Source organism: Idiotropiscis lumnitzeri, chromosome 2 (genome assembly GCF_059441095.1).
Source record: "Idiotropiscis lumnitzeri isolate Australia: NSW breed Sydney's pygmy pipehorse chromosome 2, RoL_Ilum_1.0, whole genome shotgun sequence".
NCBI classification, from domain to species: domain Eukaryota; kingdom Metazoa; phylum Chordata; class Actinopteri; order Syngnathiformes; family Syngnathidae; genus Idiotropiscis; species Idiotropiscis lumnitzeri.
Window position 1 is genome coordinate 23,829,489 of NC_142392.1, and position 20,711 is coordinate 23,850,199.

The window sequence follows — 20,711 nt, forward strand, 5'->3', positions numbered from 1 at the left end:
CCCAACTTGGACCGGACCATGGGGACATTTCCCAAAATTACGTCCTACGATGTAAGCCTCCCGTGAGCCGCACAACAGTGATAAACGAGCATTTAAAAAGGAAGCACGTTGCGGCTGATGCACGATTTCATTCCTGACATAGTCACAGACGTTTCTGGAAGCGAGCTGAAGTTAGCACACACAGGCTATTGTGTGCGTCTGATGGAACACCTGTTGTGGGACCCGAACATATTGATGCAGACCACTGGGGGCCATCGCAACATAATGTCATTGATAGAATAGGAATCCTTCAAGTGAAATATGTTTACAAGTTTTTCATTTTGCATTTAGAGATAGTTTCATCGTGGGTACTTTTTGCTTCCATGATAATCTGGATCCCGAAAAGAATTAAAGGGGCCCTGGAATCAGAGTGGCTATTTATTGCATGATTTACGTGTTTGTTTTTTTACCCAAAATGACATTTATCCTGCTAGTACATTCCGACATTCCCCTTTTTACTTTTTTTAAATAAAATTTCTGTTTCTAAATCAAATTTAAAAAAGATTATGTTTGAAGAGACAAAATCCCTACACATAAGCATTAAGCAACAACACTTTCACTCTGACTTTCATGTTGACATATTTGAATAATGACTGTTTATATTAAAGTTATCCAATACATATTCAAATTAGACTAAGATACACCATAATATTATAAGAGTTCCCTGAATTATTTTGTAACTGCAATGATGCTTAACAGCCATAGGGTGTCAGTAATGAGTAACAAAGTAACACAAGACCTCCCACTGATACATCATCATTGTCATTTGGATAAATTATCAAGAACTATGAGTTGTGGGAGAGATGCAAACCACCTGAGCCACAGGAACTTTATTACCAGGAACTAAATGTTCCTGGACTTGTTGGTAGAAAAGGGGGTTGTGACGTTCTCCCTTTTTAAGCCCATAGTCAGACAAAGATGCAGATGCATTCCTTGCAGCATGTGCTTGTTCACTGATGAGATCCGTGCAACCCTGGATGGATGCATTCAATGTACTTTAAATGTTTGGATGGGGTGAAACTACGCACATGTGCACAAAACAGTGCAGAGCCACCGGAGGTTCATTGACTCTCACCCGACGAAGCCAGTACAAAGTTCATAAATAAGACCAATACGTACTTGATTTTTTAAAAAAACTTAATATTTTGTGTTTTATCCACTAAAATTGATCAACCGCCATTGATGTTTTCGCCGCAGTGTGCACATTTTTAAGAGTCGGGCAGAATTCCTTCCGTAAGGAATTGCTTGAACAAGATATAAAAACCAGAAAATGTAAAATGTTAAATGAGTTCAAATTTTATACTGGGAAAAACATGGAGTTCACCCCCCACTATTGGTTATTCTTTGGCATTTATTTTCTGCACTGATTTCATTTGGCATAAACAAATGTTCAGCAAACCGACAAGTAAAAGGCAACATTTAAAAATAAAATGGCAATAACCGTGAACGCATGTCCCCAAACAACTTAATGTTGTGATGCACATTTCTAACGATAGAAAGTCGTTCTTGACAAAGCAAATGAGAGTAAGACGTGGACAAACCTGCTTCGTGTAGCACAACACGAGGCTGGTTGCAAACTTCGCCCAGCAGTTGAAAATGTTGCTCGTTCTCTTCTTTTATTCCACGAAGTTCCTCTTTGTACTGGGGTGTAGATTTTTCACACATTTTCAAATGATAATTCCAAAAAATCCGCACTTGATCTCTGCTTGGCGATGAGTCATGTGCCTCTTTTCGTTAGCGGCTAGCTAGCTAACAAGCTAAGCTAACTACGCCGAAAAGGATCAACGAGCGAAGATGAGGTTATCGGGACACAAAGACTTAATGAATTATGTCGTAGTCCTTTCGAGTAGCATTGGACATTCTGTGAGAAAATTACAGTCAGTTCCACACTAAATGAGAAGAATTTAGTGGTGGGTGTTTTTGTTCCGGTGTGGACGGGTCGGTGGATGTGGTCGAGGTCCTTCGGAAGCTGCGCGCTTGCTAATGACGTCATGCTTTAAGCGCGTATTTTTCAAATATATTTCTTTGCCTCAGTGTTTTTTTTTTACCCCTGGTTGTTCTATTTTAATATATATATTTTTTATATAATATTTTATTTCGGTTGATTAAAAAAATTAACAAAATAACTAAATTCACGCCACATTGGTGAGTCATCTCTCGCGTCACTTCCGCCTATGCCCCGAGAAGCCTTTGCTGCTCCAGCAGTGGGACGTTTACGATTCTCTGACCGATGCTGCGGTTCACTCGGGCTGCAAGATTGTTTGAATATAATGTCTGCATATACTAGCAGTGCTTCTCAATTATTTCACGCCGGCCCCTACCAAGAAGAAAAAGATTCGCTCCCCCCCACCACCAATTTTTTTTCCGTCTTTGTATCGTGATGTTAGATTGTCAATAAAATATCCCTTAACTAAGCTAAATTGATAAGAAATATAATTTTGAGAATTATTATTGTGAGGATCTCGAAACTCAGTACTCTGTTGTGCAAATATTGATGAGATGATACATATTTACTCATACGTTTTTTGTAAAATCTTTATTCACAAAAGCAAACCAAACACATTTATGAATACCAAAATCCATGCGATGCATCTAATTTGAAATACTTAGCACCTGCCATGTCACTCAGGATTTTTTCACGCTTGGGAATCTGATAATGTTCTCTTATATGAAACAAATCAGTGCCTACCTTCTGCCAGGGAGTTGTGGGAAGGTCAGCTACCAGTATTGGCTCTTTGACTTGTTTGTGTTGATGTTTTTGGCAAACTTGGCATTTTTAAATCATTTCTTCGATGTCTTTGTTAATGCCCGGCCAGTAGATGGCTTCTCGTGCTCTTCTCTTACATTTCTCCACTCCCAGGTGTCCTTCGTGAAGACGCTGAAGCATGTCCTTGTGCATAGCTTGTGGAACTACAATCCTGTCTGTCCTCAGCAGGAGGCCGTCCGCCATGCACAACTCCGCCCTCATAGGGCAAAACTGAGGGCAGTTTCCTTTTGACCATCCATTGTTCATACATGGTGACACTTTGTTCAAGACTGGGTCCTTAGCCGTCTCTGCACCAATTTGTTGCAGCATAGCGTCAGTAGCAGGAAGCGCGGCTGTGACCATGTTGATGTGAGCCTCAGCCTCCTCCGCCGTAACGCAGTCCTTGATGTCACTGTTAGGGTGCGACGCTCGGGATAACGCATCAGCAAGCACTATGTATTTTCCAAGCGTGTCAGTTCGCTCAAAATCATAGCGCTGCAATGTCATCATGCGTTGAATTCTGGGCGTCATGTCATTGAGATTTTTCTTCCTAATTGAAATCAGTGGCTTATGATCAGTCTCTGCTATGAACGTGGGCAGTCCATAAACATACGTGTGAAATTTGCCACATCCAAACACTAGACCCAGTGACTCCTTTTCGATCTGAGCAGAGCGTTTTTCAGTCTCTGACATTGACCTGGATGCATAGGCTACAGGTTGCCATGTGTCTCTCGCCTTTTGCAGCCGTACGGCACCTAGCACATCTTTCGACGCATCCGTGGAAATTTTGGTTGGTTTTGATGGATCAAAGTAGGCAAGGACTGGCTCAGCTGTCACAGTTCTCCTTAGATCTTGCCATTCTTTGTCATGTTTTGTCGTCCACTCAAAGGCGACGTTGTGATGCAGCAGCTCTCTAAGGGACTTTGTCCTCGACGAGAGGTTTGGAATGAACTTGCCCCGGAAGTTTATCAACCCCATTGCTCGCAGAAGTCCTTTTTTCTCAGTTGGAACTGGCATGTCCGGCATTGCTTGCACTTTGGTTCTGTCTGGCACCACTCCATCTGCTGTGAGCTTGTCTCCCAAGAATTTCAATTCTGTAACACCAAACAGACATTTCTCTCGTTTTAGTTTAAGTCCATTCATTTTAACTCTTTGTAGCAGTTCCTCAAGTCTCTCATTGTGTTCTTGTTCCGTGTTTCCCCAAACAACCAAATCATCAATGTACACACGGGTTCCTTCCAGACCTTCTATGATTGACTCCATAGCTCTGTGAAAGATCTCAGGCGCAGACTTTATGCCAAATGGCAGTCTCAGAAAACAGAAACGCCCAAATGGTGTGTTGAAGGTGGTGTACCTGCTGCTTTCGGTGTCCAGCTTCACCTGCCAAAATCCATGCGTTGCATCTAATTTGCTGAAGTACTTAGCACCTGCCTTGTCACTCAGGATTTCTTCACGGTTGGGAATCTGATAATGTTCTCTTTTAATGTTTTCATTCAGATCTTTGGGGTCGAGGCAAACACGTAACTCTGGGAAGTTCCTCTTTTTAACACACGTGATGGAATTTACCCAGTCGGTGGGTTCTTCCACTTTCTCTATGACTCCTATTGGTGTCATTCTGTTCAGTTCCTTTTTTAATCTCTCTTTGAGAGGGGCTGGAACTCTTCTCGGGGCATGTACTACAGGTTTAGCATCTTCCTTGAGCTGTATTTTATAAGTGTAAGGTAGCGTCCCTTGTCCTTTGAAGACAGAAAAGTATTTGTTCACTATACTCTTACTACCTTCACTCGGCAACACTTTGTTCTTTTTATTGACATCCTTGCTGTTGATTTCGTAAATTCTTTTTATCAATCCAAGCTCTTCAGACGCCTTGTCTCCAAGGGTTGACTCCAGTCCACTTGGCACAATTGTGAACGTTAATTTGTGTTGTCTTCCCTTTGCTGTCACTTTTAGCCTACAACATCCCTTTGTTTTTATTGGCTGATTGTTGTTGGTTTTCAATTTCACGGCCTTGTTAGACGGTTGCGACAGCCAATCAGATCACGAGTTGTTTACAGTGAACCTTTTCGCTGGCCTTTTGCTGAGGGTGATGAACGCGTTTTGTGATTGGATACTCACTCGTGAGGGGGCAGCGCGATGCCGAATCAACACACTCGAAAGTTGTAATTGGCGGCCGTTCGAAAATCTAAAATATATTCTTGCTTTTTTTGAACCACAATGGCCGAAGGAGGGAAAAGTGTGGATTTAATTGCAGATACACTTGCAAAGACATTTTCAAGTCGGACCTTTCAAGAGAAGCTATATCGTCCAACACTCACTCAGTGGTGCGTAAGTGTGTTTCTGGATATTATTTGTCCAGCCGTGGTGTCATAAATGATGATATTTTGATGTGGATTCATTCAAGTAGGACGAAGTAGGAATTCCCTGAAGGCTCAGGTGTGAAATGCACTGAAGTAACTTAAAAAGTAAAAGTAAAAAAATTATGATTGTTTAAGAATGTGCAAGAAAGAACTCAATCTGATCGAAATTTTGTGCTTTGACAAATGTTGAAAATAATGATATTTTCCAGGAGGTATTTATTTCTTTGTTGTTTATTCTTTCAATTCTATACTTATTTCAATATTTGAGTATTATTTTTCTTTCAATATGTCGTATATTTTGTCTTTGAAGTGTGGGTCCTTGCTGCCTTCAGGAGAGGCAGCCGAGCAAGGCTGGATTGGTGATGGAAAAGAACAAAAGAAAGAAGAAAGATTTTATTCTCGTCACATGCTGATGTCAAAAGAAGTCTCCCCAAAAACGTGCGAGCCCCCTCTCAGACATTCCCTTCTTATAGGGAATGCCCAAATAGGACATGAATATCTAATTTTCCCTTGTTGCATATGCATTCCCATCACGCTAGTCTTCGGGATTTCCGTCCAAAAGTCCCCCAGAGGGAGAGCAGATGCGTCTCCCCTTTGATACGACCAGTCTACTCGTGACCACCTTAAATTACTCTCATACCCTGGAAGGTCACTGACCTGGCGAGAGAATTGCCCCCACCATAAACAATGCTCAGGCCTATTTTCTCTCAGGGCAGTATCTGGTTACATCGGAACTTCAGAACCAAGACTAGTCACTTCTGTGAGCTCCAGTCCCGTCATAGTTTCATAAAGAGAATTACTTCCCAGATCTAAATTAGGCCATTTATAAATACATGACTTTTTAAAAATGTATTTCAATGTATATTTAAGCTTGCTTATGTAATAATACAATATTTATTCAATTATTTTAATATGAAATTATATCAATATTAATTTAAACCTTTTTATTTCACACTTGAATATTTCTTAACATATTTGTTCATTTGAATATGTGTGCAATTTAAATTATTCCATCCATCCAGCCATTTTCTGCCGCTCATCCGGAGTTGGGTAATTGAATTTATTTAATATATAAGTATTTTTTATATTTCAATATTTATTTCAAGATTAGGACTCTTCTCATTGAGTTCAATAGTTATAAAATGTTTTATATTTCATATTAATTGAATTAGGTCTGTATGTGGTTGCCAATTTTAATATTTCCCTATTTCATTATAAAAATAATCCAATATATAAAAAATATAATAGAGCATGAACAAAAATATTTAGTATATTTGACAAAATTATACGTTTTTTCCCGAAGTAAGATTCTGCTTAGCAACAAGCCCCAAACGCTTGATAGAGCTCAACCTGGAAAGAGGTTTTAGCTAGTCAGAAATTTATTCAGAAAGCGAAATATTAAATGTATGTGAGGGGATATTTGAAGAGTTTGAGTTTTGTTCAATGGACCATACATATACGAGCCAGCCAAACACTGCGAGAAAACCAGCGCTGACTCCAGTCGCCATCAAGTTGCCAACTCCTGACATTCCAGAACCTTTGAGAGAAACTGAGACTGCTTGCGTTTCTCTTTCTTGTTCTTTTTCGAGTTCAACTTCTAGATCTATTTTTCACCTTTTCACACAGCGAAATGAAGGCCAGTTGAGCAAGTGGAACAAGTAATTTTATTGATAGTGGAAGGCACCGATTTCATAAGCACCGTTTCTTCTCACACCTGTACCATTAAGTAAAAAGACAACTGAAAAGCATAACGTTAACAAATGTTATTCCAGGCAAAGGCAATTAATTTCATTTACATCTTGATGTAAAATCACAAAAAAAAGATCATCATCACACAAACACATTGATAATTCTGACTCTGATCCCATTGGCTTAATGTCAATAAAAGAGCTTTGCAAAATTAAATTTTTCATATTTTATTCAAAATCACAATTACATCTTACCACTCAGAGTCAGTTCCTTCAGTTTTTTGTTTTCTTTTTTTTAAGCTTCAAGGATCGCTGCTTTTCTCACCAGCACAATTGTGACTCTCAGCACCCTGTTTAGTGAAGAATTTTTTAGCACAAACGCTGCAACTCAATGGCTTGTCTCCACTGTGCGTTCTTGTGTGGCTTCGTAAATGCGACTTTCGAGAGAACCTCTTGGCACAAACTGAGCAGGAAAAAGGTTTTTCTCCACTGTGTGTTCTTGTGTGGCTTCGTAAATGCGACTTTCGAGAGAACCTCTTGGCACAAACTGAGCAGGAAAAAGGTTTTTCTCCACTGTGCGTTCTTGTGTGGCTTCGTAAATGCGACTTTTGAGAGAACCTCTTGGCACAAACTGAGCAGGAAAAAGGTTTTTCACCACTGTGCTTTCTTGTGTGACTTGTCAAATTTGATTTTAGAGAAAAGCTTTTACCACAAACCAAGCAGGAAAATGGTTTTTCTCCAGTGTGTGTTCTTGTGTGGCTTGTTAAATGAGACTTTCGAGAGCAACTCTTGCCACAAACTGAGCAGGAAAAAGGGTTTTCTCCACTGTGTATTCTTGTGTGGTATGTGAAACTTGATTTTAGAGAAAAGCTTTTACCACAAACCAAGCAGGAAAATGGTTTTTCTCCAGTGTGTGTTCTTGTGTGGCTTGTTAAACCTTCCTTTTGAGAGAAGCATTTTCCACAAACTGAGCAGGAAAAAGATTTTTCACCACTGTGTGTTCTTGTGTGAATTATTAAATGAGACCTTCGAGAGAAACTCTTGCCACAAACTGAGCAGGAAAAAGATTTTTCTCCACTGTGTATTCTTGTGTGGTATGTTAAACTTGAATTTTGAGAGAAACTCTTGCCACAAACTGAGCATGAAAAAGGTTTTTCTCCAGTGTGTAATCGTATATGTGTTTTTAAATTTGACTTGAAAGAAAAGCTTTTGCCACAAACTGAGCAAGAAAAAGGTTTTTCTCCAGTGTGTGTTCTTGCGTGTTCTGTTAAATTTGCCTTTAGAGAGAAGCATTTTCCACAAACTGAGCAGGAAAAAGATTTTTCTCCACTGTGTGTTCTTGTGTGGATTGTTAAATGAAACTTTCGAGAGAAACTCTTGCCACAAACTGAGCAGGAAAAAGGTTTTTCTCCACTGTGTATTCTTGTGTGGTATGTTAAACTTGAATTTTGATCGAAGCTTTTGCCACAAACTGAGCAAGAAAAAGGTTTTTCTCCACTGTGCGTTCTTGTGTGCCTTACTAAATGAGACTTTCGAGAGAAGCTTTTGCCACATACCGAGCAGGAAAAAGGTTTTTCACCACTGTGTGTTTTTCTGTGCCCTTTTAAAGACAGCTTTGAAGTGAATGAGTCAGTGTGACATGCCCTTTCACCTTTGGCTTGCCCATCATCATCATCATCATCAGCGTGTGATAATGTGTCCTCATTATGTACTTGTGATGGTCCCCAGTGGTCTTCATCAACTTCTGTTGTCACGAGATGACTTGAACTGCTGCTTGTAGGCTCCGCCCCTCTGTTGTCCTCACACTCATCCTTGTTTTCATCTTCAGTCTTTATAGGGTCAACGTTCACTGGTGACTTGTTGATCTCCTCCTCCTCCTCCTCCTTTTTGATGTGAGTCAAGTCTGGCTCCTCTTTCACAGAACGGAGATCGTTTTCACTGACGTCTGCAGGACACAAAAAGACAAACACACATCATTTGGTTTGGTCAAGTCAAGTCAAGTCAATTTTATTTGTATAGCCCTTAATCACAGACAGTCTCAAAGGGCTTTACATAGCCACAATCGACATCCCCGATCTTAACCCCCAGAAGGGCAAGGAAAAACTCACAAAACCTCATTAGGGGAAAAGTGAGAAACCTTGAGAAGGGACCACAGATGGGGGAATCCCCCTTCCAGGATGACCAGGCTGCAATGGATGCCAACTGGGCAACATTTGACACATACAATGATGCTATGCAATGATAGATGAGATAATATAAGAGTCAATTGAATGAAGCGCTGCAGGAAGATGACTTCAGTGGAGTGCGTCCTCATCCAGGGCCGTAATATCCATGGAAGCATATCCGAAGATGAGCCTTCGATCTTGTACCAGTCAGTTGGTGTAAATTCAGATCAAACCTCATGCGGCGACTTTGTCTTATATTGTTTCTACCGTGCTACCTTGACTTGTGCCTGCCGCACACGGAGCAATGCGTGGACCCCAACTTGGACCGGACCATGGGGTCATTTCACAAAATTACGTCCTACGATGTAAACCTCCCTTTAGCAGCACAACTGTGATAAACGAGCATTTAAAAAGGAAGCACGTTGCGGCTGGTGCCCGATTTCATTCCTGACATAGTCACAGACGTTTCTGGAATATGTATTCAACTAAGATACACCATAATATTTTAAGAGTTCACTGAATCATTTTGGAATTGCAATGATGCTTAACAGCCATAGGGTGTCAGTAATGAGTAACAAAGTAACACAAGACCTCCCACTGATACATCATGATTGTCATTTGGATAAATTACCAGGAACTATGAGTTGTGGGGGTGATGCAAACCACCTGGGCCACAGGAACTTTATTACCAGGAACTAAATGTTCCTGGACTTGTAGGTAGAAAAGGGGGTTGTGACGTTCAGCCTTTTTGAGACCATCGTAAGACAAAGATGCAGATGCATTCCTTGCAGCATGCGCTTGTTCACTGATGAGAACCGTGCAACCTTGGATGGATGCATTCAATGTATTTTAAATGTTTGGATGGGGTGAAACTACGCACACGTGCACAAAACAGTGCAGGGCCACCCGAGGTTCATTGACTCTCACCCGACCAAGCCAGTACAAAGTTAATAAATAAGAAAAGACCGATACGTACTTGACTTTAAAAAAAAAAAAACTTAATATTTTGCGTTTTATTCACTAAAATTGATCAACCGCCATTGACGTTTTTGCGGCAGTGTGCACATTTTTAGAGTCAGGCGGAATTGCTTCCGTAAGGAATTGCTTGAACAAAATATAAAAACCAGAAAATGTTTTGTTATTTTAAATGTAAATTTTATACTGGGAAAAACATGGAGTTCACCCCCCACTATTGGTTATTCTTTGGCATATATTTTCTGCACTGATTTCATTTGACATAAACAATTGCTCAGCAGACCTGCAAGTAAAAGGCAATATTTAAAGATAAAACGGCAAGAACCTTGAACGATTTCCCCAAACAACTTAATGTTGTGATGCACATTTTTAACGATAGAAAGTCGTTCTCTACAAAGCAAATGAGAGTTAGACGTCTACAAACCTGCTTTGAGTGGCACAACACGAGGCTGGTTGCAAACTTCGTCCAGCAGTTGAAGATGTTGCTCGTTCTCTTCTTTTATTCCACAAAGTTCCTCTTTGTTCTTGGGTGTTGTTCTTTCACACATTTTCAAATGATAATTCCAAAAAATGCGCACTTGATCTCTGCTAGGCGATGAGTCATGTGCCTCTTTTCGTTAGCGGCTAGCTAGCTAACAAGCTAAGCTAACTACGCCGAAAAGCATCAACGCGCGAAGATGAGGTTATCGGGACACAAAGACTTAATGAATTATGTCGTAGTCCTTTAGAGTAGCACTGGACATCCTTTGAGAAAATTACAGTCAGTTCCACACTAAATCAGAAGAATTTAGCGGTGGGTGTTTTTGTTCCGGTGTGGACGGGTCGGTGGATGTGGTCGAGGTCCTTCGGAAGCTGCGCGCTTGCTAATGACGTCATGCTTTAAGCACGTATTTTTCAAATATATTTCTTTGCCTCTGTGTTTGTTTTTACACCTGACTATTCTCTTTTAATATTTATTCTATGTAATATTTTAATTCGGTTGATAAAAACAATTTAACAAAATAACTAAAATAACGCCATTAAATCGAGTCAGCTCCGACATCACTTCCCCCTATGCCCGGAGAAGCAGCTGCTGGAACAGCAGTGGGAAGGTTACGTTTCTCCTACCGAACTTGCAACAATGCTGTGGTTCAGTCGGGCTGCAAGATTGTATGAATATAATGTCTGCATATACTCGCAGTGCCTCTCAATTATTTCACGCCCGCCCCTACCAAGAAGAAAAAGATTCGCGCCCCCCCCACCGCCAATTTTTTTTCTGTCTTTGTATATTGAGATTAGATTGTCAATAAAATATCCCTTAACTAACCTACATTGATAAGAAATATAGTTTCGAGAACTATTATCGTGAGGATCTCGAAACTCAGTACTCTGTTGTGAAAATATTGATGAGATGACAAATATTTGTCATGTCAAGTCATTATCCACACGGCTTATCCTGAACAGGGTTGCGGGAGAGTGCTGGAGCCAATTCCAGCTGACTTCGGGCGAAAGGCGCACTACACCCTGAACTGGTCGCCAGCCAGTCACAGGGCAGACATAGACACCGTCACTGAGAGGGAACTGAACCCACGTTGCCTGCACACAACTCAGGCGAGTGTACCACGACACCATCAGTGACATGATAAATATTTACTAATACGTTTTTTGCCCAAAACTTTAAAACATTAACAAACAGTTATTAATACGTACAGACTATAGAAAAGACAAAAAGAAGAGCCAGGGGGATTTTAAACAAAAATTCTATATGAATAACAAAGCAACAGCTTTAGTATTGTTGGAGTAGAGTCACCGTGGAAATGAGAAGTACCGTATTTTCGCAGTCATAAGGCGCACTTAAAAGTCCCAAATCTTCCCCTAAACTAACACAGCGCCTTATAAGGCGACTGCGCTCAATATATGGACAAAGTATCACTCGCGACCATCAACCCTTTTACTCATTGGGCTGTTCGGAGTGCATGTTAGCACACCCTGCTGGACAAAGTGTGAGTCATCTTTGCTTCAAAGTGACCATGACTATACATTATGTGACTATGGTGTTTGGGTGATGGTGTAGGAGAAAGCTGGACAAAAGGGCAGCTGTCCACAATGTTGTAGTCTGTCTTATCATTTGTTATTGCAAGCAAGAAACGTCCCAGGTTTAGACAACAGACAAAAAGCCCAAAGCATGACAGCACATCTCTCTAAACAGCCAGATATGATGCGCGTGTTTTAGCGACGCTGTGACGACACCAAAATTGCTTTATCTAAACTGGTTATTGAAGGACCAAAAGTCTCATAAACTGCGTATGCAAATGGAGCGCATCCCTTCATGATATGCTAATTTGCAACAGAGCGACTAGCTACACGTAGCGTGAGAGTTACGGACGCGACAGCCACCAAATGAACGACGCACTGTTTACTCACCCTCTGCTCCTCCAAAAGTGCAACGATGTCCTCCGACACTCCTCGGCCACGCAAAAAGTCGCTTGGTGACGACATATTAGGACTTTCCAAAGGCATACACACCATGCTCTGACATTTTCATCCCACAATGCATTGCTCCATGACAAAAAGTCAGAATTCTCACTTTAAAGTCAGAATTCTCACTTTAAAGTCAGAATTCTGAGATTAAAGTCAGAATCCTTCCAATCTTTTTTTTTCTCATTCATGGCCCTAATCCTCTTCCGTACAGACGAGTACAATCGAAAAATGGCGCTCTGATCTCAGCCCAGCCTCAAATTTTATACGTTTTCTATGTCAAGGGTCATGTAGTTTGAATCGGTCGTCCTTGCTCCTTCTCCCGTCCACATTCCACGTCCAAGGCTGACCTTCTCAGGCAGGCGGCAGTCCCTCCGTCTCTCCTGCTCACATTCCCCTGTAATCTCGTCAGTGTACAGATTGTGTGGTGTATGTTTTCCCAGATCAAATTGTTATGTTTTTTGGTGTTCTTGATAGTGTCCCTGTGACGTCCTCCCCGGCCCAACTTGATGTTTGTATCTTCTATGGCCTATGTGGAGAATGTGTTTTGTCGTATTTGTCCATGAAGTGCGATCTGGTTTGTCATCAGTTTGACCTGAGCAGACTGAATCTGTTTGTTCTGAATGAAAGTGTGGGTCATGAAAATACTATGTGTGCAATTTTGAGGTCTTACATTTAAACTAAGTCATATCAATTTAGCATATGAATGCATCAGTAAACACCATGACTACAATCCCAGTCAATCTTATCGATGCACTGTACTTCTACATTCATTTGATAAATGCTTTTTGTTTAATCAATGTTTAACATATTCAGTAAATATGAACCGGCTAAATTAAATAATTGACCTTCTGTCCCGTAAGTGTTTAAAATAATGCCAGCAATCGTAATACAATCCTTCAATATTCATGTCCGGTGTGGCCATTCTCTATAAGAAGGGAAGGCCAGAGAGAGGGGACACCTTTCCCTTTTTTCTTTTTGGGGAGACTTCTTTTGACATCAGCATGTGACGAGAATAAAATCTCTTTCTAACCAAATTGGCTGTGTCAGAGAATCTTTTTCCATCACCAATTCTGCCATGCTCCGCGACCTGTCCGGAGGGAAGCTGAGCCAGACCCACACATCAACAACAAAATATACCACATTTTTGGCATTTTGCTCCATTGAGGGTCTCGGGGTGCTGGGGCGCAGGCGTTCAACAGCCGGCCGGCTGAACTTTCGGTGAGATGCTTTTACTCACAATGGGTGTTGTGCGCCTGTGTCCAAGCGGTCGGGGCTTTTGGGGTCGTTAAAGAGAGCTTGTGCGTGTGGGTCTGCTGGCTGATTGGTCATGGAAAATGTCCCTGTGTTAGTTTCAATTATTGTTTAAACAAGAGGCCTCTATAAATGATTAAAACATTCAAAGATGTCAAAGTAACCACACTATGAAAGAACATTAGAAAAAGTATGAAAAAATAAATAAATAAATGGGAAAAAAATGATAAGAACTAAGTAAATAGGGACTAGTGCGGGAGAAATGTGCAGAAGATAAAGAAAAGAAAGGTCTAGTCAGGGTTCGCGGTTAACTTTAAAAACTGCTTGCCCATAGGGCAAGTGCCACTAAAATTTGACTTGCCCGAGTGGCCAAATTACTTGCCCGACTTGGGCAAGTGACAATATTTTTTCTCGAAGAATAAAATGTTTATGGTTGTAAAATGTGCGCCACAAATGTAAATAAACATATAATCTGATAAGCATAAATTAATCTTGTTTTCATCATCAACCATGAAACCCTACTCACAACAGCATGTATCATCCTGTGCAGTTATTGAAAATGTTAATTGTAGTTTTAATAATTAACAAATCTGCATGTTAAATTGGGAAAATTATGTTACAGCAATCCAGATTATCAATTTTAAGTCCAGGAGAGCGTATTAATTGAGGAATCACATGAGTAAATTATGAGTGTGGGAAATTTGTGTATTCCTTTAAGACCAGTGCCTGTGGCGCTGCCTCCATAAGTTTCATAGCATAAACAGAAGACAGTCACTGACACTATGTCAGGTCACGTCATGGAGCTAATGAATTAACAGCCAATAATCAAATATGACTCCCTTCCTTACTCGCAACTGAATTGTCGACTTAAAAATATTCGAGGTATTTTTGTCATGTCAGAGGAATCCGAAATGTTCGGATTTGAACGAACTTGTCGCCACTTGTAAACATGCGCAGAAGGTAAGAAAACTTCCGGCTGTCAATTTTCGGCCGAAATATCGTCGGTTTTTGTTGTGTTTTTCAAACTTCAAATGAGGATGCGACTACAGCGAGTTCCAATACTGCGGGATTTATTGACGTCCACTTTAACTCGACTTTCACTGAACTAACTGATCCCCGTAGCGCCCGCCCATTGCCCCCAATAAGGCCAATGGACCATACCACAACATAAGGGGGTGTCTGGGTTAAACCATCACCATACAGTGCACACAAACGGATCACACCACAGTTTTCGTCGAAATTAAAGATATTTGGTTGCTTTAAAAAATGCTTGCCCGGTCAGGCAAGTTGCCCATAATTTTACCTTGCCCGTGGCCAGATTTCACTTGCCCCGGGCAATCGGGAAGCGGTTAACCGCGAACCCTGGTGGTGCAGCTAGACATGAGAAACCTCGACCGAATCGCCTGTAATAGGATGCCAGCCCAAGAAAGCTCTTGCTGGGAGTCGTCCAGTCCCTCACGGCTCGCACTTTCTCCTCCAAAGTGCTAATGTCTTCCCTTCCAACTTTGTGTCCCAGGAACTCAAGCTCTCTTCTCATAAAGCAGCACTTGTCAGGGTGAAGCTTCAGACCTGCAGTGGAAATTCTTTGTAAGACCTGGCGCATGGCCTCCAAGGCTGCATGGAAAGAGTTCCCATGGACCAGGACGTCATCCAAATAGACCAAACATTCCTGTCGGGGGATGCCAGCCAGCACCTTGTCCATAAGCCGCTCAAAGGTAGCAGGTGCATTACACAGGCCGAAACAGAGAACTTGAAACTGCCACAACCCCCTGCCAGTACAGAAAGCAGTCTTTGACCTGGCTTCAGGGCTGAGGGGCACCTGCCAATATCCACTGCGCAGGTCTAATGAGGAGAACCAGGACGATCCAGACACCATATCCAGATTCTCATCAGTAGATAGGATTCTTTCTTGGTCACGCTGTTTAAGGGTCTATAGTCCACACAGAACCTTTTCTTCACTGTCTTTTTTTTTTTTACCATGACAACCCCTGAGGCCCAAGGGCTGTCAGATGGCTCAATGATGCCAGCTTTCAGCATCTCGTCAATTGCGCTGTCCGCATCTGCCTGATGTGCAAGGGGAAGGCGGCGGGGGCGTGCTTTGATAGGTCGTGCATCCCCCGTGTCAATTTGGTGCTGCACCAAGTCTGTTCTGCCCACCTCCTCTTCTGTCAGCGCAAAAATGTCCTTAAAGTCCCACAACAGTTGCCACAGCTCCTCCTGTTGCTTGGGTTCTAAACCATCACTGTTGCGCTTCCACACTTCGCGCACTGCCGTCAATCTGTCCACTCCACCTGTCATGGACCACGGGGCCGGGGAGGAGGAATGCTCATCAATGTGGGCATCTGATGTGGGTGGAGAAGTCATAGGAGCCAGCGGTTCATGGGTGGGATCAGACTCCTGCTGTGCAATGGCTGCGCTCGACGTCGGAAGGAATGACTTTTCAGGCTGTGTAGGGCGCACCATTTCAACTGTGGGACGTCTTGGAAAAGCCAACGTGTTCCTCCCCAGGTCAAGCACGCACTGAGCTGTTCGTAGAAAGTCCAGTCCTATGAGCCTTCCCTTCTTATGTGGAAATGTAAGATAAATTGAGGATCACATTGACTTAAAGTAACTTTATGTAATCAGTTTTGTGTATTTATGATCATGTTTATATACACTCATTAATATTTGCACACACACATACTGACATTTATGTTATAGCACACACGCACAGCTGGAACACACATGCACACGTTGCTTTAACTACACACAGACACAGTATCCTGAAGATGTGTTTAGTTAAAGTAACCTTTACACCGTGAGTTGTCATGTTATGCTTGCTGTCTCCTGATGATTAGTTATTGATGTTTTCTGTCTTCTGCTGATTAGTTTAGTCTAAAACAGACCACCATTGTAAATTCATCTCCTGTATTCTGGTGATTTAGTTTAGGCTAAACAGACCTTCATTGTATTCTAATTTCTTGTGATTCTTGAGTCAAACTAATAAAAGCCGAGCCGGTGAGAAGAGGAGGAGAGAGGAGTTGCATGGAGCGGCTGCGAGCAGGCGAGCTGCTGCTCGCGGCCTCTCTGTCCCACTCTTTTCCCCCGCCGGCGGTGAAAATTAACAACGGTGTCTGGTTCAATTTTCGGCCGAAATATCGTCGGTTTTTGTTGTGTTTTTCAAACTTCAAATGAGGATGCAACTACAGCGAGTTCCAATATTGCGGGATTTATTGACGTCCACTTTAACTCGACTTTCACTGAACTAACTGATCCCCGTAGCGCCCGCCCATTGCCCCCGATAAGGCCGATGGACCATACCACAACATAAGGGGGTGTCTGGGTTAAACCATCACCATACAGTGCACACAAACAGATCACATCGCAGTTTTCGGCGAAATTAAAGATATTTGGCTGCTTTAAAAAATGCTTGCCCGGTTGGGCAAGTTGCCCATAATTTTACCTTGCCCGTGGCCAAATTACACTTGCCCCGGGCAATCGGGAAGCGGTTAACCGCGAACCCTGAGATGGTAGCCAGGTTTTTGATTTTGTGTGGCCTTGACCAGAACACGAGTAATCACAGGGTACGTATCTGAACAGCGTATCTCTTGCTACGTACCAGCGAAACCGTCGGGCCCTCCACACAACGGTACGCCTCGATCCTTACTGTGTTCCATGCCACAAAGTGCCGAATGCGATTCGTGGAAGCGCGCTTCTCTTCATTATTTCTATTTCCAGCTCATAATTTTCCTGCTAAAATTTACACCCTGGCCAGGGTCTGTGCTCAAACTGAGCTTATTCACGACTATGTTGTCTATAGCTATAATTGTACACTTCTTATTTCTCATCTCTTTAAGCACTAGACCTTTCTTTTCTTTATCTTCTGCACATTTCTCCCACACTCGTCCCCATTTACTGAGTTCCCATCATAATTTTTTTAATCATTTATTTATTTATTTATTTATACATTTCCGTATGTTCTTTCACAGTGCGGTTACTTTGACATCTTTTAATGTCTTAATCAGTCATGATATTGGCCTCTTGTTAAAACTATAATTGAAACTAACACAGGGAAATTTTCCATGACCAATCAGCCAGCAGACCCACACGCACAAACTCTCTTTAACGACCCCAAAAGCCCCGACCGCTTGGACACAGGCGCACAACACCCATTGTGAGTAAAAGCATCTCACCGAAAGTTCAGCCGGCCGGTTGTTGAACGCCTGCGCCCCAGCACCCTGAGACCCTCAATGGAGCAAAATGCCAAAAATGAGGTATATTTTGTTGTTGATGTGTGGGTCTGGCTCAGCTTCCCTCCGGACAGGTCGCCGAGCATGGCAGAATTGGTGATGGAAAAAGATTCTCTGACACAGCCATTTTGGCGAGAAAGAGATTTTATTCTCGTCACATGCTGATGTCAAAAGAAGTCTCCCCAAAAAGAAAAAAGGGAAAGGTGTCCCCTCTCTCCGGCCTTCCCTTCTTATAGGGAATGGCCACACCGGACATGAATATTGAAGGATTGTATTATGATTGCTGGCATTATTTTAAACACTTACGGGACAGAAGGTCAATTATTTAATTTAGCAGGTTCATATTTACTGAATATGTTCGACATTGATTAAACAAAAAGCATTTCTCAAATGAATGTAGAAGTACAGTGCATCGATAAGATTGACTGGGATTGTAGTCATGGTGTTTACTGATGCATTCATATGCTAAATTTATATGATTTAGTTTAAATGTAAGACCTCAAATTTGACCACATCGTATTTTCATGACCCACACTCTCATTCAGAACAAACAGATTCAGTCGGCTCGGGTCAAACTGATGACAAACCAGATAGCACTTCATGGACAAATACAATAAAACACATTCTCCACATAGGCCATAGAAGATACAAACATATCAAGTTGGGCAGGGGAGGACGTCACAGGGACACTATCAAGAACACCAAAAACATAACAATTTCATCTGGGAAAACATAGACCACACAATCTGTACACTGACGAGATTACAGGGGAATGAGAGACGGAGAGACTGCCGCCTGCCTGAGAAGGTCAGCCTTGGACGTGGAACGTGGACGGGAGAAGGAGCAAGGACGACCGATTCAACCTACATGACCCTTGACATAGAAAACCTATAAAATGTGAGGCTGGGCTGAGATCAGCGCGCCATTTTTCGATTGGACTCGTCTGAGTACAGTTTCTCATCAGATTAAGAAAAAGCCGCCCAGATACTATTTCCTGAACTCCAGAAATCGAAGAAACTAAAATATCGCAACTGTAATCAGTTGTTGTTGAGTCTTTATTTGACCCTTTTCTTCTTGAGTACAAAAAACGAACACGCTATGGAGTAAGTTTGGCTTTGAAGATTCATTTACTAAATGTTTCTCATTTTCTCGGTGGCTCAACTCCAACAGTGGATATAAAAATACACTACATCTGTCTGTCAGCATAGTTTTGAGACATGACAAACTTAATTTCTTTCACAACGTATAAAAAACTGGAATATGTAAAATGTTAAATAATCAGTTCAAATTTTAAACTGGGAAAAAAAACACGGAGTTTACCCCCCACTATTGTTTTTTCTTTGGCATCCATTTTCTGGACTGATTTCATTTGGCATAAACAAATGTTCAGCAAACCGACAAGTAAAAGGCAATATTTAAAAATAAAACGGCAATAACCTTGAACGATTTCCCCAAACAACTTAATGTTGTGATGCATATTTTTAACGATAGAAAGTCGTTCTTTACAAAGCAAATGAGAGTAAGACGTGTACAAACCTGCTTTGAGTGGCACAACACGAGGCTGGTTACAAACTTCGTCCAGCAGTTGAAGATGTTGCTCGTTCTCTTCTTTTATTCCACAAAGTTTCTCTTTGTACTTGGGTGTCGTTCTTGCACACATTTTCAAACGCCAATCTCAACAAATCCGCACTTGATCTCTGCTTGGCGATAACTCGTGAGCTTCTCTTTGTTCGACGAGACGAATGAAAGATGGCGTCGTCTTTTCAGAGTCGCACTGAAAGAATTTCCTCCGAGAAAATGGCAGTCTGTTCGGCACGAAAACCGAAGAACAGGACACACCCCGCTGTGATTTGATTGGCTGCTGGCTTTGTGGAGCACTGTCACCAACTCACCGACAGATGTCGCCATTTGCGATGCAAATCATTGTTATCTTCTTCGAAACAGAGAAAAAACGTAAGATTTAAACCGTATGCACATGAACAAACATTTTAGTTCCCAAATATGAACTTCAGCGATGTATTGAATTTGACTTTTGTTGCTGGTTTTGTTTATACATCTGACACCATGTTGTTGGTTGGATAGTATTCCAAATGTATTTCCCTATTATTAACAGTTGACATGATAAAGTGATACTTTATGTCAACATATTTGCCTTTTTACAGGGTTTTTCACCAGGTTGTGATGTGATTGCGAATTTTAAATGAAAATATGTCACTCTTTTATTACTTAACTGTTATTGTGTTTGAAAATGATTTCGGTATTTATTTAAAGTACTGTAATATTTCATTATTCGTTTCAGTATTTATTAAACTACAATAATTCACTATTAATTTCAAGATTCATTGATCTGTTTTAGGAATAATTTAGTATTCAATGTTTAATAGTTACAGTATTTACTTTTTAAATTTTTGTTTCCCCATTTTGTTCAATCTTAATCTTATGGAAAATTATTTTGCAAGCACCAACACAAGGTTTTTAAAGATAACGATAAAGATGTCCTTCAATAGTCCCACAATGGGGAAATTTGCAGTGTTACAGCAGCAAAGATATAGATCACACCGAGGCGGTGGTGCAATGTAGCCGTTAATGTATAACATTTGCAGCAGACATTCAGAAAAAGCAAACCTATGCGAATATACACAGTATATACGAGAGATAATAGAATTACGCTTTTTTAAATTTTGATGACGTCATAGCCCCGCCCACAGAATTACGCTTTTGTCTCGTTGTCCCCGCCTACAGAATTACGCTTTTGTCCAAAATGGCCGCTATCCCCGCCCCTGTGTTAAAACTATCCAATC

The 20,711-nt window shown here is 41.4% G+C and overlaps 1 protein-coding gene across 1 annotated transcript; it reads right to left on the reverse strand.

The window, feature by feature from the left end:
* Window positions 1–6,783: 6,783 nt before the first annotated feature.
* LOC148342033 (uncharacterized) lies at window positions 6,784–19,685 on the reverse strand. Its single transcript, XM_088286615.1, has 2 exons — window positions 19,447–19,685; window positions 6,784–8,775 (listed from the first exon to the last, which is right to left on the reverse strand). The coding sequence occupies exons 1-2, from the start codon at window positions 19,568–19,570 to the stop codon at window positions 7,133–7,135; spliced, it is 1,767 nt and encodes a 588-aa protein (XP_088142741.1). The 5' UTR covers window positions 19,571–19,685; the 3' UTR covers window positions 6,784–7,132.
* Window positions 19,686–20,711: the final 1,026 nt, after the last annotated feature.

Excerpts from the sequence above, each read along its gene's own strand:
- LOC148342033 (XM_088286615.1), bottom strand. The coding sequence starts at position 19,570 with ATGTGTGCAAGAACGACACCCAAGTACAAAGAGAAACTTTGTGGAATA. Across the intron at positions 8,776-19,446 it reads TGTTGTGCCACTCAAAGCAG|ACGTCAGTGAAAACGATCTC; the intron begins GTTTGTACACGT and ends TGTGTCCTGCAG.